The 24262-nt window shown below is 35.1% G+C and overlaps 1 protein-coding gene across 3 annotated transcripts in view; it reads right to left on the bottom strand.

Moving 5' to 3' along the window:
- The window catches only part of FAM155A (family with sequence similarity 155 member A), a 543073-nt gene extending 520809 nt beyond the window's left edge, over nt 1-22264 (bottom strand). For all 3 annotated transcript variants that reach the window (XM_016156148.2, XM_016156150.2, XM_016156149.2), the window contains exon 1: nt 20663-22264. In XM_016156148.2, the coding sequence (XP_016011634.2) occupies nt 20663-21589 (927 nt within the window). In that variant the 5' untranslated portion in view covers nt 21590-22264. The remainder of the gene's footprint in view (nt 1-20662) is intronic.
- Nucleotides 22265-24262: the final 1998 nt, after the last annotated feature.

The raw sequence follows: 24262 nt of genomic DNA, 5'->3' as shown, positions 1-24262 counted from the left end.
TGTCATGAAAAATGAACGATCTCTTAGTCTAAATTTATTTTAGGGAAATTCCTCATCAAAATGTGGACATTTATCTACACAACTCAACAGAGCCTAACAATTTTTATAAATTATAAATGTGTCATTAAACAAATGAGGCTTCTGACATTGAGATATTCCAAAATTATGGTAATAATTAACATTTCAGATCATCGAGAGAAAAAGTCATGCATCTAAGTTGAATAAGATATATTTCTTAAATAACACTATATAAAAAAATAATTTACCATCCCATAAGATAATTGTATAGGACATTTTAAATGAATTAATTGAAAACAAAATGCCCAGGAGGCTAAAGTTGAGAAATAAAACTCCGTAACTTTTAAAATAAATTCTGAGCTACAGATCTCACAGCATAGTAAATTTACTTTCTTCATTATTATGTGTGTATTTCCATCCTCTTCATTTATTCACTTTTGATAGATTATGTATTAAATACAAACTACCTAATGAGTCTGATGAAGAATAGTATCCTTGAATACATAAATGATTCAAAGGTGCTCGATGGATTTATAAAAGGTAACTTTTCACCAAAAGTAAACTGGATGGATTTATAAAAGATACAGTATGTATAACTTTAAGTAAATAAGTATCTTTATAGTTGGCAATTGACAAATACAATTGAATTTAGGAAGACAATAAGTATGGCCAAATTTAGGAAGACTATGTCTATTTTAGGCTTTTACATGCTGACTCTTATATTTCTGACATCCCAGTCTCTTTTGTTTGGCAGCTAAAATTAAATAAGCAGCATCTGTCAGATGCTAATATTTATGACTAGAAAAAAGTACAAGCTGTTGAGCAACAAGTTGTAAGTAGCCACAAATAAAATATAGATTTAAAGAAAATCTGGAAAATCAATAACTATACAAGAGAAACTTATGAAATGATGAGATGAAAACTGATACTATGAATTTAAACTGAAAAGCCAAGTCATGATGCCAGTTCTTTTCTTTTTTAGAAAAAATATGAAAATTTATTATTATGTAGGTCATTCTTAAAATATACTTCAGTGGGGTTTTAAAAGACAATATGTCTTGCCTCTGGATTCAACCTTATTAAAAGAAAATTCAACAATAACTGTAACTGAATTCAATATTCAGCATTTCTCACTGCAAAATAGTTCTTCCTACTTCATCTTCTCATTCATCACAAACAATTAAAATACCTTCAGACCTTTAATAAAGCTAATCATAATACAGTAATTATATGAATCATGCTTTGATTTGAAGAAATCCAACAAGTACTGATAGTTTGACAATAAAATGAACATAGCTTGGAATGAAGAGATAGGTTTGTTTAACTTCTTTTTCCTTAATTCGAATAAGATTTTGACACTGTCATCTAACATAATTTCATCTAAAAATCACACAGAAAAGACCATAGCTGAATAGTATCTGATTTCTTCAAGAATATAGTGTAAGAATAAATGTTCTAGGAATCACAGCAGATTTAACTAACCAGCTTTTTAAACTTTTGTACGTTTATGAAATTAAAACTAGATTTTCTCCAAATGAATACTACTATTCGACGAATATTTAGGGAACAATTATGTACTAAGTGTAGAGCCAGGATAAATAATAGCATCCTGGAGTTAATTTTCCATAGCACATTAATTCTAAGCCAGTAATTATGCATGGGAAAAAAATAAAAACATACACATAGCCTAATAATCAGTTTAAAGTGTCCAGGAAGATTATTCCATTTATTGCAAAAGGAAAAAAAAATCCAGAAATATTTTTTTAAATTCTTAACTTTTCAGTAGTTTCTTTTATTGCTTTGTCATGACCCAAGTCTAGATGAAGGACTGCTAATTCCATTTTATCCTTTAAATACCAAGATGATATTATCGGGTGACATATGCTTGGAATCATTTTTCAAATAGTAATGATGTATTTGTAGTGATCCACTTCAACTTCCTTAAACAACCAGAAGGTCTAGTTTGTCCTGTGGAATAGAATTATCTGATGACAAATAATAGGTAGAAGTTGAGGTGGACAAGATGGTGGTAAATTTTGGCCTTACTCTGTTTGCCCAACTCACCAATAAAATGTATTCCTTCTGCATACAAAAACCATACCAGTTCCTCAACAAGTATGAATGTATATAATCCATATAATCCTCAAACTGCGTTTCCCATTTTTAGTAGCAAGCAACTACTTTAATAAAGATCAAGGACTAAAGATAAAAGATGCAAATCCTAAAAGAGTATCTGGCATTATAGAATTGGTGGGGGGAAAATTAATTCTTCTGGTAGGGTCAGAATAAAAGAGTAAAAGGGAGTCTTCAGACCTCTATTTATAAAGACAGTTGCCCTAAAGTGCTTTCACGTTTATTTCGAATCGCATTGCTGAAACCTTTCATCTGAATTTAGCATTATGGGCAGCATTCCAGACAAATGAGATTTCATATGGATGACTAAATAGGCATATGTGATTACCGCACTGGTCTCAATAAGTCAATCTTATTATTAGAATTATAAATCACCACTTACAAAATACAGGTTCTAAAGATTCATTAATTTACTCTAAAACATATTTCAGGAAACAGACTTATTCATATAAAGCAATTATGTGACATTTATTATTTCATGATTATAGAAAATTTTTATATTTTTAAAAAAATATTTCAAGGCAAACAGAATTTTACACAGAAACAATTTTGGAAGAAATATGACTTGAAAATGACCATTTTCAAGAGTCATGCCTGATAAATATTTTACTTACAATTTATTAAATACAAACACATTTTGTATTTAATTTACTAAATACAAACACAGTTGTATTTAATAATTCTGATGTTCTTCAACATTCGTAGTTTAAAATTTATCAAATATTTATTGATCTAATGACAACATAAAACAAAAAAAATCATGTACATTGTCTCAGACAATTAGAAAATATGTAAACTTATCTCTGAATATCTAAATAATGTCTTTGAGAGAACTTTAAAAGTTATGAATATGTGAATAACCTCTAAAGTGACCCCATGATTCCCCCTCCTCATCTGCATGTCCTTGGATAGCACTCTCCCCTTGAGTGTGATCAAGGCTTGTTTCCAAAGGATTAGAACTGAGCAAAGGTAAGGGGCGTCATTTTCATGGTAACATCACATAAGACTGTAACATCTGTCTTGCTAAGAAACCTTCCCCCTTGCTGGCTTTAAAGAAGCAGGCACCAAGTTGTGAGCTACCCGAGAGAGGACCACATGGTAAAGAACCAAGGATATCATTCAGCCAACTGGCAGCAAGTATCTGAGGTCCTTGGTTCCACTGTCTGCAAGGCATTAATTCCGCCAACTATTACTTGAATCTGGAATCTGATCTTTTCCTAGTAGAGCCTCAAATGAGACTCCAGCCTGGGCCATATCTTGACTGAAACCTTGCTGAGGACATATCTAAGCCATAGCCAGACTTCTGACCCACAGATATTGTGAGGTAACGAACATGCATTGTTTTAAATATATGAATTTGTGATAATTTGTCACACAGACATATAATGGAATTCTCTATTTTTTCTTTGCTAAGCAATAAAAATAAACTCAACATACTTCATTTCAATCTAAACTTCAAAAAGAAGTCAAATATAATATTATTCCCTTTTTGGAATTACCCATGAAAAATGGCCACCACTTTGCTGAGTAAAAAGTCTAGTAACTTACTCAGAATACTGGTACTTTCCTTCATGATGATCATTCACTTCTTTATATCTACTCAATAATTAGATAATGGTGCTTGCTCCTGATTATAATACAGTTTCTTTCATAACGTCTATTGATATTAGCTTTTAATTATTCCTAAAATATTTCAGATAAATTGAATGTCCAAATTTGTGCAGATGTAGTTCACAATATTCCAAAAATATGGCTAGTAGATGTATAATTAAAGAAGTGATGATTTAATATGCGTGAGAAAATGTAACTTTCTCCTAAAGAACTATAGAGAGAATATCAAGACAGTCGCCCACTTGAAAATGTTTAATGTTATAAATGCAGAGTAAACAATTCAACTTCGAAAAGACTAGTTCACTATGATTTCTTAATTTAAGAAAATCTTCAAAATATGAGGATTTCAACTAAATAGCTCAGATTATTCAGCCTTAAAATTACTTTTTTCCTTAAAAAGTTCAGCAGACATATTTTGATGCTTTAATTGTTTGGACAGTTATATTAATTTCCATTTTATTTGCCACATATAGACACACAGTGAAACACGGTAGTATAATCCAATTAAAGAAACAGCTTGTCTTTCCTAAATTCCCACAGCAGTGTGTTATAGCTCTCCAAGGAACTGTTCATATATAGCCTCAAAGTGTATTTTTCCAGTTAGATTGTATAAACCTGCTCTTGACATTGTATCTTAACATCATTTATCTCTTAATTCCTCAAATGATGAATTATTCACAAGAGTCAATGCATAAATATTTGTTGCTAAATGAATTAAATGAATGGGCAGGGGAAAATGTCATAATAAACAGCTTCAAGAAATGGCTTATCCACATTACTAACTAGAGAGGGGACAAATTCAATAAAATATATGAGGCTAGATAGGTTTATTCTAATTTTCTTTATTTTTCTTCTCTGGAACTTCTCACATAATGGAGAATCATTAAACAAACTATTAGTGAACACTATCTTTGTTATCTATCACTGCATACTAAACACCCAAAAATGTAGTTCAAAATACCAATTTGAACCAATTTGTTACAGTCTCGGATTCTTTGGATCAAGAAACCAGACATTGCATAATAGGAGTAGTTTTCCTCCTCTCTAAAGCATCTGGTGCTTTGAGATTTGAAGGGTTCAAGATGACTTAAATGGGTGGGCGTTGGACTCATCTGGAGACTTTACTCGCACATCTGGCACCTGTCCTCTGTCAGCTCAAAAGTAGGGCTCTACTGAGGCTGTCTACAAGAAAGCCTGTCCATGGGCTCTTTATGTGGCTTGGGCTTCCTTACAATATGGTGATCTTGGGTTAATTGAGTATTTTACATGACAGCTCAAAGTTAATACATGTTCTAGCAAAATGCATGGCCTTTTATCAACTATTTTAAAAGTCACAGAACATCACATATGCCCTAGTCTTTTGGATGAAATGGTCGCAGGCATGTCCAGATTCAAAGGGAAGGTATGCTTGTACCTCTCAAAAGGAGGAGTGCCAAAGAATCTGCTTCCATGTTTTATAACCATCACAAGCCTACGTTTTCTATCATTCTTTCATTTCTTCTTTACAAGTAATTAGAGAAAAATATAATACAGAACTCCTAGTTTTAAGAAAATACTCTCAAAATCTAATAGAAGAAATAAATGGTCTAGTATAGATATATAAATTTTATTTTATAGATTTATCATATAAATCAGCCACATGTTGCTAGAATGTCTTCAAAGCTAATATTTTCAGTGATTTCTTATTTTCTCCCTTTTCAATAATCCGTAATCTTTGAAAACCAGGACTGCTTCTATGCAATAGCAATGTGATAGAAAAACTATATATAAAATAGTTGTTAAAAGCTTTAGTTAAGAGTCCTGTGCTCTGGGCCTTTGTTTACTTATCTACGAAATGGGGATGATTATTAGACCTACTTCATAGGGTTAAATAAATGGTCTAGCAGCAATACTAGGTGCTAATTATTAACTATTATTATCTTAACAGAGAAGAAAACTGTCCTCCAGCCTTGGGAATAAATTTTCTGACTATCCATGGATCAAAGTAAATTGAAATGTAAAATTAATTTCAGCCACTTAAATTCACAAACACAAAGATATAGATTTATATCAATTATTCTCCCTATACTTGGGTTATTGACTAAGGTCAAACTTTCTTCAAATGACCAAAGTACTCACAGTACTGATTATAGTTCTTTCTATGAGTAACAGAATTTTCACAAAAAACACCTGAATAGTCATTAAGGATTTAGCTTCTTGTTTCATCACTAACAGTAGTTCATTACACAATATAAAATAATGCAGGCTGATGTTTGAAAAGTGATATTTAAAAATATTGGCCTGTGAGTGATTTGAGTTTTTGGAGCTATTTGACCTATCCAGATAATTTTTCAGATGATATAATAATTTTGCTGATATAATAATTTTAGTCAAGCTAGTTATCTGAATAGAATTTGTGGTAAAGAAAAAATACATCAATAGTTTTTATCCCAGTGGCTGGATTAATCAAAAAGTTTCTATTAGGCTGTCAAATAGTCTCTCTTGATTTTTTCTGTTAAAGAAAACTTCTCTCGATCTCTTTCAGTTTTTGGTCCATAACACAGTAGCTTTCCAGTTTATTAATATTTATAAATTAATCAGCTGAACCAAACATTGATATATTTTTCTAAAGTCTTCTAAATTTGGAAAATGATATTGGCTTAAAAAGTGCTTCCTTGGAAAGGTTTAAAGATGAATAGTTATTACTTTTTTTAAGTGGCTAGATGAAGGAAACACACATCCTCGCTGCAAGCTATGGCATAATTACACTGCTGTTTATTACTTTTCATATACATAATTACCCATAAAGAAGCAGGTACAAATAAAATACTGTGCTTATATTTCCATATAAAAAGCTCTGTTTAGCAACAAAGATATCAAACACCATATTTTATAAAATTGGTATTTTGCAATTATCTGATTTAGAACCTATTGGATTTTAAGAGGGAAAAAGTGAACTGTTCATAAACAAGTGAGAACGAACAACTGCAGGTTGACATTGCAGCAGGGTCCTGATTTCGAGGCTCCGAGTAAAATGCAGTTTTCACTCACAGATTGAAAATGGAACCATTTGTAAAGGAAAACTTGTTACCAAGATTTTTTTTTTTCAACAGCGAATTATGAGCACAATAGCTTTTGGATTAAGAGATTTACATACTTTCTAATCTGTTCTCATTAACATGCATTTTGGGTGGGGGGGGGAGCAAATACTCTTCTGAGCTTTCTCTCATATTCCTTCCTTCCCTTGCTATAATAATCACTTTGTTTACACATAAATTTCTTACATATTTTTCATGTCATATGAATCACACATAATGAAATGTCTACTTATTCTTTTTTTTTTTTAACTAGGTGTGCTATGGGATATCTTATACTTCAATGTCTAAATTACTATTGCCATATCATAATAGTGCTCAAATTATCCAAGAACAGTTTCCACTAAAGATATATTTTTAAAAAGTGATATTCATTTTTTCTTATAGTATGCTTTTAACCTATATAATACACAAAAGAATATATGTCAAAATGCATTACTATAGGAAATGATTACAACTTAAGTTATTCAAATGTTCTTTATGCAGCATCCCAGTAACACATTCAGGCTACAATTATCATATCCTTTGCAAATAATCACTGACCATTCTGAGAAAAAGCACGTATTATCTTCAACACTGACACTTCTGTCTCTCTGGTTTACCTGCACATTCTACAGTAAGTAGTGGCAGCCCTGGAGGATGGCTCTTGGCCAGTACTTGGAAAAGTCAGAGGAACAGCCCACTGGGAAATTCTCTTTAATAATATACCACATTAAATGCATAATATATTGTCATGGAATTTAAAAAAACAAAATAGAACAAACAAACAAACAAAAACCAGTAGTATAAAAATAGACTCAAGGCCATACAAAAATAGCTCAGAATGGAGATAGCATTTTGTGGACAAGAGTAAACTGTTATAATCAGCCAAAGGTAAGAAATGGGAACTCTCAAATATCATTATGTGTTTTCTCTTGTTCTATTTGCAGAATCAATTCAGCTACTTCATCTTTTTCCGATATATTACAAATATCAGGCCATTAAATTAATATATTTAAATGAAAACATGATTTTCCCTTAAAAGATCTGAGTTAACTTTTCTACAAGTCATCAACTCTTGTCTTGACTTGGACAAAAAAAAATGAAATTATTGAATACTACATAGTATCTTTCACTATATAGTTTTAGTATTATTATGTAATTAAGTTATTAAAAAATGCAAATTTGCACTGCTTAGCTTTTGTATTTATCTCTTTAAAGTGAATACTGTGAGAATATTAAATATCCATCCAGTTAAGGTGTAATAGTTCAATTTCTTAATAGCATAGGTAAAATAAAAACTAAAGATTTGAGACATAAATATCAACGGATTTTGTTAACATTCCCCAGATTTCGAAGTTATTTGAAAATAAAAATTTTGTCAAAGACTACAGAATGAAAAAGGATTTAGGTACCCTTATAGTAAGCTTATTTTTGAAAAGAAAAAAAAAAAAAAAGGTAAATGGCATCTTTGACTTCCAGTAGGTAAAATGAATATATATGATTGTCTTGTTTCATCCAGTAAGTCCTAAGAACAACAACAAAAAAATCAAAATACCCAAAGATTGGATCTATTATTTTAATAAGTTTAAAAAGTCAATTAGTTGAATGGGGAAATCGAGTCCATGGCTGAGCAGTTGAAAACTATGACAGTTGAAAAATCAAATAATCTCTAGTCATCAACAAAGAGTTGGATCCCCTCCTCTTTACTGGAATTTTTTAATATATTGAATAAAAACAAAGTTTAAAAAGTCTAAACTGAAATGATATGAAATGATTCATTTTTCTTCATTCATGATTTCTAAAATTTCAATACAGATTTAGCAAACTTAGTGAGACAAACAGAGCATATACGATACCTGTCATAACTTGCCAGCCCTCCAGAAAACAGATCAGATGTAAAAGACTATGGACAGTAAGACCATTTGCATTTCTATGTGGTCTTTTTTTCCCCTCCCACTATTTCACTTGGACTTTGGGATGAACTCATTGCTTCAGAAAGCACAGGCGCCCTACAACTTCTTGTGGAAGGGCCCATAACAACCAATCCAGCTTTCACTATGGGCAAGGAGAAATCTTGTTTTTAAATGGTTTAAGATTGACATTGACCTTTTAAAAACATTTGTTTCTCTTTAGATGGACTCTCATAGCTTAGCTAGGATCGTCGTGATTCCTAAGATTGAATATATCACCACTGCCTTTTTGAAATGCCTCTATGAAAACTAAGTTCAAAATCTCCGTCGAGCAGTTGATTTAGACCGAAAAGACAGCTTTGATAAGGTAAAACCAATGATTGGATCAGAAGGACGAATGTGTCAATGTTTTCTACAAGCTCAGTTTCTAAACAGTAGGAGAGCAGGCTGTTGCTGCCATGAAGGGTGAAGTGACCCTCTTGTCTTAGAGTAGCTTGCACTGAAAGAGTCACTAATTACTAGCTACATTTTATGACATACCTGCTTTGTTCCTTCTCTCAGGGACTCCTAAAACTGGATCCCCATTTTACAGGAATTGGTGGCGGGGCGGGGGGGGGGGGGATGGAGATTTTAACCTAGGCCTTTCTGATTTTTAGGCCCATGTTCATTCTCTATACTAACATACTGCAATAACAACAAAAAAGTGTAGATGAAGTAACTTATATTTTATGTGCCAAAGAACTTTATATTCTATCCACTCCTGCTGTCATCCACCTACATTCTCCCCTCTAAAAAACAATACAAAAAAAACAAAAACCCTAGATATGAGCAATGGTTTGTGACAGAATGGACCATAAAATAGCTAAGCCAAGCCCAGGAAGTTAAGAGCCAGATATTACTGGGTTTAAATTCTGGCTATGCCACACTTACCTATGAGAATTTCAGCACATTAATTAACTTCTCGGTATTTATTGAAGCCTGAGTCACTACATTTGTTGAAGAAAACTAATTTTTCCATAATATTGGATTGTTGTAGGGAATAAATAAGATAAAGATGTTAAAGTTATCAGTATAGGACTTGTTTATTGTTAAAACTTAATAAATGGATAAAATTCTATGAAAATAGGAAATTTTATACAGTAATAACATCCCCAAAGAACTGGAGGTGGGGACGAATTAATATGTAAAAAGAAAGCTGTAGAATCAATGAATAAAGGTCATATCTACCTTTTGTTTCCGAATCTGACCACGTAGTTGAGTCTTGCTTTGCTTAAGGGAATTATTTGAGTGTTTATAATAGTGATTGACATGCTTGTGATCAGAAGGAAAGAATGTCTATTTTTATGATATCAGCAATTACAAAAGAAATTAATTTATATATTAGTCTAACTCAGTTTCTATCTTCAGGATAAACACATGTAGCTGATTCATTCTTCTTCAAAGTATTCAGAAGATGACAATATGAATAGGAACCAGAGAAATAATCTTAAGTTAAAGGTGTCTAGACTTTCCTTTTAAAACAAAAATATTATTACTCAGAGCAAACTGTTAGGCTAAGAAAATACTTGTTTTCTCTGTAATGGGATTTTTTTCTTTCATGGAATTAGCAATAAGTGTAGTTTCATAAGGCAAAGTTACCACTTCAGGGTGGCTTATTTTATGCTAAAGGACATTGGATGGAATATTTAAAATCATTTGGTTAACCTGCAACCCACAAACAAGATGTCCTCTAGGGTCATGGCAGGCAACTCCCAACACATTTGTACATCTTCTGTAGTAATGTGCTCTGAGTTTCTCAAGTAACCTTTTCCACTGTATCCTTTAATAGAACACTGTACACATTAGAGCTATTCCTAAAATACCTACATACAGAGTCCCATTCTGACCCCTAGAGTTATAGAAAGTACTGAATATTAGGACTCTGCTTAACATGATGATTTTTATTAAGTTAAAGAACATTATTATGTCTCCTTATTTCTTCTCTTTCTCAGGGCAATCATGTTCCCATGCACGGAGCACAGCTTACAGTCTTTTATTCTACCCTACTCAGTCTTCTATATATTGGCACTTGCCATGTTTGCCTTGTCTGCGAGCTCTAGTTCAATGCCAAGGCAATCTTTGACCCTACTTCTTCCTCCCCAATCAATAAAAACACTAAGTACGGCCGAGTGGGTAAATGTGGGGAGGTACAGAAAATAACAGAGTCATCAAAATGAAACACAAAGCCAAGTTGCTAGAATGCAGGGCAAAGCTCCACCTTTAATATGAAATCTGGGCACATGACTTTGCAATGCCTAACAAACTGTGTAACACACAACTTTCCCCAAGATTATTTTTACCCACTGGTTTCCAGGAAATGGAAGATTGTTACAATGATTTTTCCACTTGTCTTCCCAGAGAGGTTTGTGAACAAAAGATCTCATTCCCCTTTAGAATAATCTAAGAAGACTCACTCAATTTAAAACTCAGTACATGTTAATTGTAATCTAAAATAACAGAGAAAATATTCAAGCTTTAGGAACATAACATTTTCACTCCAGCTGAACGTTTGTTTTCTATTTTATTCTAGCATTTTTCAATAATTTAGAGAATGTAGATGTAATGAAGCAGAGAATTTTACCATGCAAAATGCAAAGTCTGCTTATAAACTTCTTATAAACCAATGTTGTTTACCAGGAAATTTATGATATATCAAGTAAAGACTATATTAATCTTACAGATGTTTCCCATGGCTTTTTTCCTATAGGTTTGAATGAATTGCTACCATTTATTGGGCATCATCAAGCTCTAGCTCAGGTACTTTTATATGCATGTGAGTCTCTTAATTTCTTCTCCATAACCATCCTATGAAAGGAATACTAGAGTTCCTATTTTAAGTAACTTGGACTGTATTATATAACAAATAGTGAGCGATGCTGGGAGTTGAACGCAGTCTATCCTAACCTATTCTTTTAACTATACTTCTTTATTAGGGTTAAAATTAATTTCTACTTTTAAAACTTTCTATCAAACATAAAAATTTTAAAGAAAAGGTATAAAGAAAGAGCCATATTTAATTCAGTGGGTTCTCTAAATATGCCATTGAATCCCATGGCAATACATTCCTAAGAAAATAATTTATAGTAACAAGTACTATATAATTGTTGATGATTTCATATTAACAACTAGTAATTATTTTATATTATTTAAAAATGAGTTTTCTACTTTGTTTCAGTGTATTCAAGTTGATCTTTGTGTTTATTTTTTGAAATATTGAAATTAAAGCATCGTTCCCGTTTAAAATATAAACAATGAAAACAAGGCTCTTAGATCTATAGCAGAATGCACAAATACAACCTCTCCTCCTCCCTAGGGCTAGCAATAGATGGAAGCCTGTCAGCTCTTATTTGGGATCTGGTGCCATCATTAATTTTTTCCGAATCTGATACTTTCAATCTCATACTGTCAACTGGGTTCTAGCTCAAAAGCTACAAAAATTCTAAAGTTTATGTCATCATAAAATATTTATTTCTTTAAACACATCTTTGCACTTACTCTGCTCTATTTTTGTTTTCACTGCCTAACTTAATGAAGAGTGGTTAGGACTAATCTTTATTTCCTCAACTCTAAGTCATTCCTTAATCCATCACAAGTTGACATTCTTCCTACCATTCTATTGAAACTACTCTTTTAAGATCAACAAATGTAATTGCTAAATTCAGTGACATTTCTAGGCTTCATCCTACAAACTCTTTCTCAAGTTAAGACACTCCTGACTGATTCTGAATCCCTCTTAAAATCCTATGACTTTCTATCATAACATTCCCATGATTGTTTCTCTTCTTTGCCTCTGCTGTCCCTCTCCCTCCTCCTCTCGCCCTTTTCTTTTCTCTTCCCCTCTCTCTCTCTCTCTCTCTCTCTCTCTCTCTCTCTCTCTCTCTCTCTCTCTCCCTCCCTCCCTCCCTCTCTCCCTCTCCCTCTCTCTCATTTTCACTCTCATTCCTTGTTCCTTCCCAGTATCTTCACCTGGTACCTCTTCTACCCAAACCCTTAACTGTTATTCTTTCTTAGGATTCATCTTTGGCATTCTCTTCATATAATATGTTTTCATTAAGTCATCTAATCTCTGCCCAAAGCTTCCTGAATCAAAACACCACATAGAATGAACTTCACACCCAAAACTCCTACTCACATGGCATAATATATACTGACTATCTCCTGATATATCATTATATCCCAATATGAATTCCTTGCTTCTTTCACCAATCTCAATCCCAAATTTTTCTTCCTCCTATACTTCCCATCTCATTAAATGGTACCAACGATCACAGTCTCACCTTTTACAAAGTTTGAATTGTAGTCTTTCTTTGCATAATTAGTAAATTTGAATTCATAAAAGTCTCCCGAATCTTGCCTTTCTTCTTCACATTCATAGCCCCAGCAGTCATTTAGAATTTTCTGTCCAACATAATAGCTACTTGCCACTTGGGGCTATTTAAATTTAGACTAATTAAAATTAAATTAAATTTAAAATTCAATTCTTAACTCATCCTATCTACAGTTCAAGTGCTCAACAGCCACACATGCTGGTGGCTACCACATTGGGTAGGGTAAAGGATAAAACACTTCCAACCCCATAGAAAGTTCTGTGGGAGAGTGCTGATTTTAGAGTAATCATCATATTACTCCTAAGGAAGACAGTAGATTCTGAATTGGTCTCTCTGGCATAAGTTCACCTTGTTCTGACCTATTATCACACTGCTGTCACAGCTAATTTTTGAGAAAAACAAATCATTCCAAGTGAATTCTTTAATTAAAATTCTTCTCTGATGATTTACATACAAGGAATGAAATTCAAAAACCTTAGCATGGAATACATGATTCTTCACAATTGAGCACAAACTTCTTCCCAGAGGTATTTCCTACAGCTCTTGACACACACCTTACTTAGTGTTAAAGATGAAATGTAACCCTTCAAATTCATATGTTGAAGCCCTGACCTCCAGTGTGACTATAATTGAAGACAGGGCCTCTAGGGAGCTAATACAGATTAGATAAAAATGAAGATTTCTAAGTATTATAGATGTCAGGCAATATATGAACAATTCTTTTCTAATAAACACAAACATGTTTTAAAACAATAAGGTAAAAATTGGACTGCTGATTAAAAATCATAAACAAAAAGTGATTTCATCTAATTTAACTTATAAGTTCAGCATAAGAACTATCACACATCTAAGTTTACTTGCTCCACTAAAATCTTACACACAACCTTTACCTTCTCAACTCTAAACTGAAATAAGAAACTTAAATGTTCTGCTGATTTATTTTCTTATCTCCTCCTAAGCCTTTGAAATGATGAATCTGGAATTTCTGGTCAACCATCACAGCTGTCCTTTATTTTTATATCTGTCATCTTAGCTTGCTATATCATCTATAAATGGTTTTAATGATAATTCAAATGTTTTAAAAAATAAATTTTAAACAGCTGTTAAATCTACATGACAGGTATATTTGGGCTTATTATAATAATTTCTTCATCTTTGGTATGTATGTAATACTTATAATGAAAGAGAAAAAGAAAATACATTAAAGCGAAGAAATGAACTTGATTGTTAGCACTATCCAGCTGTTTGACCTTGGAATAATTAACTTTATGTTCCCATTTTACTCATCTGTAAAATCTGTAATAATACCCCATAGAGATGACATGAAGATTAAACAAATTAGACTAGTTTCTGACTTCTAATGAGCTCTAAAACTTGTTGGCTACTATTGAAGCCGTTTCAGCACTTAAATTTCTGAGTGATTCAAATTATTTTCTGCAAGAGCTATATATCGTCATGATCACCCATTGACATCTTAGTTCAATTTTCTTTTCAAATAAACTAAGTCAGTGATAGTTCAGTTAGAAAGAGACTGATCATTTTTGATGGGAGTGAAGATACAGAGATGAAAGACACCTGAACTTTGGATTTCTCATGGGATGCAGGCCTTGAAAATGTAGCTTCCAATTGCCAGGAAAGGACTCAGCCAAATGATAGCAAGAAGGCACACTGAGAGGAGAGAAAGGAAACCGAAGAGTGAAGAGTCACAGTTTTGATTAGAGCCCATTTTCCCTCTTGTACAGGGTGGAGTAGCTGACAAACAAAATCCCCATAAATTTCCAAAGCGATTATTACATATGTGTGACTAAACCATTGCTACTGCTAAGATGAACAACAGCATTTAAACAGATAGTAACCTTCCATTGCTGCAGAATTTTTCTTGCCAACTGTGGTATCTTCTACAATATTTTGTTTATAAATAACCAAACATAGAAACAGACTACCAAGGAGGGGGAGGGACTCAACTATTACCTTTTAATACTTTAAATACTCAAGAATTAAATATTTTCATGCACTCCAATACAGTTAATAGTATAAATCATTAACTATTTATTAGCAAAGAAAGATGAATGTTAACCATTTTTTGTTTTTTAATTTAACAGAATCAGAGGAAATTAGATCATTTCATTAAGAAATTCCATTATTTGTATGATAATAATATTTAATCTATTATTAGGTAAAACTTGGATTTAGTGTTTCATAGAATCATGTCATCTAAAATGTATAAAAAAGTTAAAATATGAATATTACAAAAACTTCAAAATGCAATAATAATAAGATACTTTTAAAACTAATTCTTAAATTAAGCTTGTAATCTGTGACGACTCAGCAGTTCACGTCTTCAAAAAACTACATGAATGGCATATTAGTTATTCTAGTATTATAGAAATAAGTAAAAAAGAAAACATGGCTTATCATTACAAAAAAAATAAAGTGAAAAAGACTTAGTTTTTTCCTAAGTTTACTAAAGTGAATTGATTAAGAAAGGATAGACCTGATTGATGCAAAATAGTGTGAAAAGCCAATTAGAAAAAAAAGCAATCGAACTATAAGTTTTTTTCTTAAAACCAACTAGCTATACTCCTTTGAAAAAGAGTTAGCCATTTATATAGGCTAAAATTTGAGACAAAAATAATGAGGCTGGGGCTCCTACAATCACAGTTAATCAATCTCACAAACAATCATTTAATTGCTGCACTCATGTGCTCAATTCATTTTTGAACACCAATCTAGTGACTCAGTTCTAGCTAAAAGAATATCAGCAGCCAATAGGTCCATCCTTAAACACTTAAAATCTGGTCTTTTATGCATCCACCTCCTTCTCTCCATGTTCTCTTTAAGAATATCCCCTAATCCTTTCATCCAGTTAGTTGACTTCTCTACTTCCTCAACTCAGTTACTACATATTTGCTCCCCTGACCTCTAGCTATGTTTTATTGTCTTTATTTTTAAAAATATTTTTCTGAGTCCCATTCTCATCATTTGAATGAATGAGATTACTATGTATTACTGAAGCATATAAACTAAAAGGTTTTCTACATTAGTTGTTATTGTCAACCAGAACACTGGTTCTCAATCTTGGTCACATATCATCAAGGAAAGTGAAAGGTCCCAAGTTCATGACACAAGCCAGACCAATGAAATCAGAATTTCTTGGGACTAGGGGTATTTTCAAAACATTCCCAGAATATTCCACCGTGCCCCCAAGGATCACTGATCTAGAATAATATTTACTGATATTAAAGAAACAACTTTGCAATGTCAATCAATGTAGACAAAGAAATGTTTGGTGATGAGTGGATGTGAGGTCAACAAAGAAGATGAAGATTCAAAAGGAAATTAGGAATGGAAATTAAATTGCTAAGTCAAATAATTCAAACCAAAATATTATTTTGTTTGAAATAGTTATCTGTATATTTGTTCTTATATATTCAATCTGGCATAAAAAATATCTTAATGGATTTATATATGGGAGCGTATGAGACTGAGAACATTATTGATTTCCTTTCGCTTATATTTTACTTCATCTGCACGGCAAACACCAACCTCATCTAATTATAGTGATTAAATCTCATGTATAACAGCGATTATTAAAGCTTTGTGATTATGCCCTACATAGTTACTAATTTGACCCAATTATAAGTCCAAAGTAAAAATAGTCATTCTTTAGTCTATAAAACAACAGACATAAATATTAAAATAAAAATTTTGGTGTTTCCCTATAAAAATAAAATACGAATCATAATATTAGTAGTTGTATGTCTAACAAAAATATAAAAAACAAAAATCTGAATTATAAAAATGATTATGGGTAGTGGGTTTAACAGTATAAATGACCTTATTAATGGTTAAAGTGAACATGTGCATGGTTAAATTGATTTTTCACAGAACAAGTCAACTATAAAAACATGATTTAAAAATAATAAAGTGGTAGGATATAAAATAAATCTATCCGTATATGTATTCCACACTTCTGGACAGTGTCATAACATGTACAACAGCATTTAATAGCAAAATATTTTCAAAAACATATTTTTTCCAAGAATCTAGAGTGCATTACACCAAAAAGAACTAAGAACTTAAGAAATGCTCAAATTGTACATTACGTAACTCAAATTCTGTGTTTTCAAACTGATTAATGTTTGTGAGTGGTTCCTGCAAAGAATATAGAAAGCCTCAGGTGTCATGATTTTTATTTGTGCCTAACATTAGTAGAGTATCATTTTGGTCAGTGTCTGTTAAATAAAAATTGGCTATAGAATCTGCTTTAAAATGAATTATAAAATAAAAATATGAGAGTGCATATTCTCGAGTGTATAAAGATTAAAATTTATTCTGAAAGAACTAAAATACAGATAATGAAATGTTAATGTTAGAATTTAACCTCAAATCTGCTTTCACTAATCATCTGGCTTAAGATAATACTAAGTAAATAAAGCTATCAGTAACAAAAGTTTACCTGTAACATAAATATTTATGTTCCCTAAATATCCTAATTTCGTAATATATATTTCAAGTATGCTCAGAAGCTAAAGAACATATTTAAGAGAAAACCTTTATTTAATTAAAAAAAATCAAAAATGTTAATAACATACATATGTAATCTTGTAGCTTAGAATATTGTATATTTAAATATTACTAGCCAACTTGATGATTATTACAAATTTATCAGATTCTCATTATACATCAAAAATATTATTTTGAATAATACTACAAACTACAGAGAAGAATTAACATCATAAATTCAGCTCCTTGAATTATGTAATATAGCAGCTTGAATGCTACAGCATAGATATATGCAACAGTTAATTTTTTTCCCAGAAATTACTTCCCAGAAATATATATATTTACTTTTTAAAAATTTAGCCAGGTATTTCTCATAACATTAAAAAAAACATTCTTGGATATAAATTATTTCTATTATGTGTTGCAATACAAACATTTACTAAATTAAATCCAAAGTGTATTTGATCTCCAATTACTATGGATTCAAGGAACTATGATTGTATGATTGCATTAGAGCAATACTAAGGGAGTTTTATTTTATTTTATTTTAGCACATGGGGTCAAAAAGATCTTTTTAAAAAAAGTTAAATAAAAAGTAAATTTGTTTTATTTTTACATGTATATGGAATGTGGCTTTTTTATATGGGAAGAGTATAAAACTAGAAGGTAATATGTCCTAACTTTTAAAGTTAGAAATCACTGCATTAATCTAATAAGATATGGGTATGATAAAGTTAATATGTTTCCCCTAAAATATAAATTTCAATAATTTGTATAATGAATGTGTCTAAATGTATTCTTTCTATAGCTTTATAAACATATTTATAAACTATTAAATTGGATTTCTTCATGAATATATCACCAATTCCAGAAAGATAATGCATTTACTTTTAACATAGCCTAGGACTTTGTGCATACCTTAAAATACTGAAAATTTTGCATAGAATATATATCTTGAACAAAGTCCCTGATGATAGTCATGGTTTCATAATTACAAGTATGTCTGAAATAAGTAAAATGTTTAGAAAGAAACTCAGACACATTCTTCAAAGACTACAAGTAACATTTTAAGCTGTGTAATATAATTTATATATTGATGCATTTGTACATCTTACAACTATGATGACATAAATATAAAGTTGAGAATTATTACAGGTCAAGGGGAAAATAAACATCTACTTATATTTAAAATTTGGATATTAAACAAAAATATATTTGACTTATTTTTAAAAATGCAGTAAGTCTACTGACAATGCAGACTGTCTTTTAAATACTGAACCAATACAAATTGGAATTACTAGAAATTTCTATGAGAATTATATTCAGAAAAGCAGGCAGATTCAAATTATTACAAGGTATCCCTTTTAAAAAATAATACACTGAAACCCTTGCAACCTTTTTATTAGTAGTAAAATTTGCAGACATCAGTTTCCATATTTTTCCAATGCAATGTATCTTGTCAAAATAAATAACTTTGCAATAAATACACTAGTCATTCATTATTAACCTCTACTATTACGAATAAATTTAATCTCCAGGTGTTAGTTATAGTGGTGTGGTTAAAAAAAATATGCAGGAAATTTTAAGATTCATTTATCTAGCAAAGCAGCATTTTAAATTAATGTTGTAATCTCAGTATTACTCTTTTCAGAGAAGAACTGTTTCTGGTCTTAAAAAAATGTTTACAAAGCAAGTTTAGTTTGAGTTTAGCTTTATTGTCAAAAGCACAACTAGTCAATCAAAAGTAAAATAAGCCCTTGAATTATGTTCATTTTATATAGATATCCCTTAGCCCAGTTCTCTCGTCTAAGTATCATAAAGTCTTTTGGTTCATACTGCCTTGATTACACTTCCCCAACAAAGCAAGTGAGGTAAAGGGGGACAGTTCTGTTCCTGTGGTATTGGGAGAGTAGAGAAGAGAAAGGAAAAGAGAGAATGTGGTGTATTATTTATTTTTTAAAAAAGCAATACTATTTTATTGTGTTGTTTAAGAAATTACCCTTGGAACAAAACATTAAGGCTTACTGAGATTCTGTCATCATTTCTTCCCTACCAAAAGGTCACTGCAGTATCTTCTTCTTCAACAGAGCTCTTGGGCAAATCTTGTTTCAGCACCACGGATAGTAACACTTCTACTATGACCTGCACTCATGAATTCACTGGCCATTTCTTAAGAAATTTACACTTCTTCTTTGTCAATCAGCAAGGTTTACATCCATTATTATATTAAACAGGAAGAGGTTGAATATGATACACATTATTAAAGAGTTCAGTGCTTTTCATTCATAGTATCAAGCATTTGCCATTTAGTACTTGTGGAGAGAATTCTGAAAATTCAAGTTAATTACATAAGGTGTCTGATAAAACCTAACATTGATCATCTATCACTAGATACTTAAGTAAACCTTTCCACTCACATTGAATCTCAGATCAATAATTACACAAATGTCTAAGAGAAAATAGAAAACTTATGGTAAGTATGCTTAAGTAGGCCTTGAGACTTTCCAAACAACCAGAACTATCCCTGCAAAACTGGTAAAATGTTTTTTTGTTCTTCTTACATAAACAACTACAAATATTTTCTCTGTGCTTCGTGTCAACCAGCTTAATGATTCACTATCATAGAGTTCATGTGTACAAGTCCATAGGGCAAACCATACATGCCTGTCTCTGACCCTTCTTATTTTAGATGGGGTCATCGGGATGCAGTCCCACTGTTGTCTTCCAAACAATCTGAATTTAAATGTCCTTTTTTAAAAAAAGGTGACAGAGTTTGAACCAATTGCATATCTGTAGGAGATAGTTAAAACTCTAGCTTTATTAAGACAAGGTCTTCCCCAATCTAAGGATTCCCAAACGAAGACACCAGACTACCAGTAATCGGCGAGGTATTCCCAACTCAAGCAGCAAGTCAAGCTCTTATAACCACAAAAACGATGATTTAAGTTAACAAAAGCAGAGCCCCCCAAAAACTGTTTTAAAACTCTTAAAAGACACCCCAGCCAAGCAAAACAGACAGAAAAGCACAAAAAGGGCAGAAAAAAAAATCCATTGTTCCTACCTTACAGTCTTCAGGACACGATTTTACCGAGTACTCCTCCGATTGTAAATATTTATGGAGCACACTTTCAAACTCTTCGTATTTCTCCTGAGCGTGATGGTCGTAGTCTTGGTAAGCCTCGATGCATTGCCTGCAAGTGGTCATCTCGCCGCCCTCCTTGAGCACCACATCCAGACTACAGTTCAAAGTGTTGGGACTTGACAACCCCGAGAACAACTCCCAAAGTGTGTAGGAATTACAAAACGAAAGGTAAAAATCCGACAAGTTCCAGAGCGGAGTTGGATGCGTCCCCCTCACCTGCTGCTCCTCCCCCCCAGCCGCCACCCCCCGACTCCAGTTCCTGGCGCACACGGCGTCCGCACTCTCCACGGTGAAGCACTGGCCCGAGGAGGCGCCCTGGGGGTAACAAGTCTCCAGGCGCCACACGGGTTTGGCAGAGTTTCCTAGAAAAAGAGCCTTGCTCCGGTTGTTTTTGCCTCGGTTGCCCTTGCCGCCGCCGCCGTCCCCCGGGGAGGGGGGTAGGGTGGGGGACGAGGAGGCGGAGAGGAGTCTGTGTGCCTGGGCGGCGGGCGAGGACTCCCCCATGCTCGCCAGGAGCGCGGGCCAGGAGGGCTCCTGCTGCCGCTGCCGCTGCTGCTGCTGCTGCTGCTGCTGCCGCTGCCGCTGCTGCTGCTGCCGCTGATGTTGATGCTGTTGCTGCTGATGCTGATGCTGTTCCTTGTCCCGGGTCCGGGTCAGCTTGGCCTCGGCGCAGAACCACAAGTGATCAGAGAGCAGGACTGTGAAAAACAAGAGAGATGCCAGAGACAGTCGCCATTTCTGAGCCCTCTCTGAATCGATGAACGGTTTCTCGTTCTCCCGGGGTGCTGCCAACCAGATTTTTAAGCCGTCGTCATACTGCCGACACATCCAAGCACCCCTGGTCATATTTTGGGAACGCACAGCCCTGGCCGACTCCACCGTGAGGGCTCCTGTGCCGGTGTCACCACAATATGCATTGACTTAAAGGGTTTAATTTCCTTATCCCCTCCTCCCGTTTCTTCTATCTCTCTCTCTCCCTCTCCCCCTCTCCCTCTCTCTCTCCCTCTCTTTTCTCTCTCTTTCTCTCTCTCTCTGTCTCTCTCTCTCTCTCTCTCTCCTTTTTTGCCTACATAAATATTACCAGGCTTTGGAGGAAGATCTGACTTGCTTCCGACCTAATCATCAGCCGACCCCATCCTCTGTAGAGTGGGAAACAATAATGCAGAGAGAGAGAAAGAGAGGGAGAGGGAGAGAGAGAGGCAGTCGGAGGAGGCTGGGGCTGGCGGCCGGTGGTGAGCTGAGTGCAGGAGGTGATGGTGGAGGTGGCAGGGTGGCTGGCGCTGCTCCTCTCACCCAGGCATTGTCAGAGCGCGGGTCCCCATGGCCCTGCTGAGGACAGCCGGCTCTCCCCTGCCAGGGGCATGCCACGTCCCCGCTGCCCACTGATAGCGACCAGAGCGCCTCCCCAGCTCCTCTCCTCCTCCTCCTCCGCTTCTCCTTTTGCTCCTTCCTTTCCTTCTTTCCTCCTCCTCCTCCTGCTCCTACTTCTCGCTGTCTCTCCCCGAGTCCGGAGCTTGGGCAGCCGCCGCCGACAGGGCTCTCCCTCCCCCCCACCCCCCACCCCGCGCTCTAACTGCCGCCGCCGCCGCTGCCGCAGGTCTGCCCGCGGGCGCCGCCGCCGCCGGGCTCCGACTGCTGACACCGCCTCCCCCGGACCTCGGGGCCGAATCGCCTGGGCTGGGCCTCCCGAGAACCACAGTCATCTTCAGTCCCCAGCTAAGTTGCCGCCATCTTCGTCCTGGAGAAACACTTTTTTGGGGGGGAGCGCTGGCTTTTGCGTCATCTCCTCCCGCGCCGAGATCTCTCCATCCTGGCGCAGTGGCACCGGGCTTGGCCCGGGCGGAGGAGGAGGGCGAGGACGCACGGGGGCCGGGGGAGGGGGTGCGGCTGTGCCGGCGGGCCCCGCTTGGGCTTCTGGGCTCTGGCGCTTGCTCCTTCCTTTCGTCCCCTATATCCACCTTTCAGCTTTTTCTTGCAGTTAGCACTGACAAAAGTCAGAATGCGGATGCCTGACTGAGGATGCCAGCTAATTTCTTCAGCATCTCCCACTCCCTCTCTGCCTCTGGAAAAAGTCCGAGTTGCAGGCGGGTGGTTCCTGGTTGCTAAACTGGAGAGGGTCCAGGTATTGCCCTCTTAACTAAGTAATGATAGACTTCAAATGAAACGTTGGAGGATAGGGGAGTAAACACAAATTAGCTATAGGAGAGAGGAGGTGACATCTGGTCTTTTTCCATGTGCCTTGGGATCTCTAGACAACCAGAGATCAACTACCAGTGCGTTAAATTATTTTGTCAAATGAGTTTAGTGCTGTACATAGAGATGGTGTGTCTGTATCTGTATCTATGTATATCACTATATTACTGCGATATATTTCATATTCAAAAGTAAATGATTAGAAGTGGCCTCATATAGTCAGGGGGAAAAAAAAGCAGTAAGACTTCGAATACCAAGGGTCACTGCCTAGCCCTCTGCTCTGAGTTCAACATCTTGACTTCAGAGGATTCACCCTCCAATCTGGAGCACCCCAAGCTGCTTTGACCCTGACTCCGACGGCCTGCGCCTCAGCGCCCACCAAGTTAGGCTTTGCTCTCGCCCAGGACTTCCGCAGCAGCGGGTCATCGGGCTGCCAGGGTGCAGCTGCTGCAGCCCAAGTCTCTGGTGCCCCTTAGCGTCGGTTCTCAGAGTTTCGAGAAAGTGACAGACGAGTTGGGAAACCCTGGAGTCCTCACGATCCCTGCTCGCGGACAAATATCAGTCTGGCTTTCTGTGAGGACCCTGCCCACTCGTCCCCTCACTCCCACCGGAGCCACGGGAGCCGATGACTGCGCCGGTGCCAAGCGCCTCAGGTTCGCGCAACCAGAGCCCAGCCTTGTCCGGAGCTCTCTCTGGCGGTCGCCTAGGAAAGCGGTTTGTTCCACCTCGCAATCAGTGTCACCCTCCTTCTCTGCTTTCTAATGACCCTAATACTCTGTGGGGTGCGCAGTCACATCACATCGGCAGTATCGAGGTGTCAACGTTCTAAGCAAATACCTTGAGAAACCAAAGGGACGGATCGATCATCCGTATTTGTTTTCCAGAGGCGCCGTGGGTGTTGGGATGCCAGAGAAGTGGGCATTTTTTTAAATGGCAAGTTGTAAAAGATAATGGGCAGGATTCAACCAATTAGTTCTGTCCGCGTCATAAAAAGATATAACATAAATTTTACCCATGTAAATTCTAAGTTCCTAAAAAAGGAGTGAATATCAAAGCTTGGGGCAGTTGACAGCTGGTTGATCTGTCATGTAATGTTTTAAAAGGCCATTTGTGTAATGTGCCATTCTAGCACTTTGTATTTCAATGTGTTGGTTTTTTTTAACTACATAAAATGTCTGGAAATTAACAGATGTAATTTCGGTGGCAAGTTTATCCTTACCTTAAAATATCTTTAAATAACCAATTATTGAGATTCTGTTGAAAACCTTTTAAAATGTTTTGAGTTTTGTATCTGAATCCAGTTTAAACTGAAGAGATAGTCTTTCA

The sequence above is a fragment of the Rousettus aegyptiacus genome, unplaced genomic scaffold (assembly GCF_014176215.1).
Source record: "Rousettus aegyptiacus isolate mRouAeg1 unplaced genomic scaffold, mRouAeg1.p scaffold_m13_p_11, whole genome shotgun sequence".
Taxonomy (NCBI): domain Eukaryota; kingdom Metazoa; phylum Chordata; class Mammalia; order Chiroptera; family Pteropodidae; genus Rousettus; species Rousettus aegyptiacus.
The sequence above is the reverse complement of the archived record's forward strand: the minus strand, read 5'-3'. Positions and strand labels throughout refer to the sequence as shown.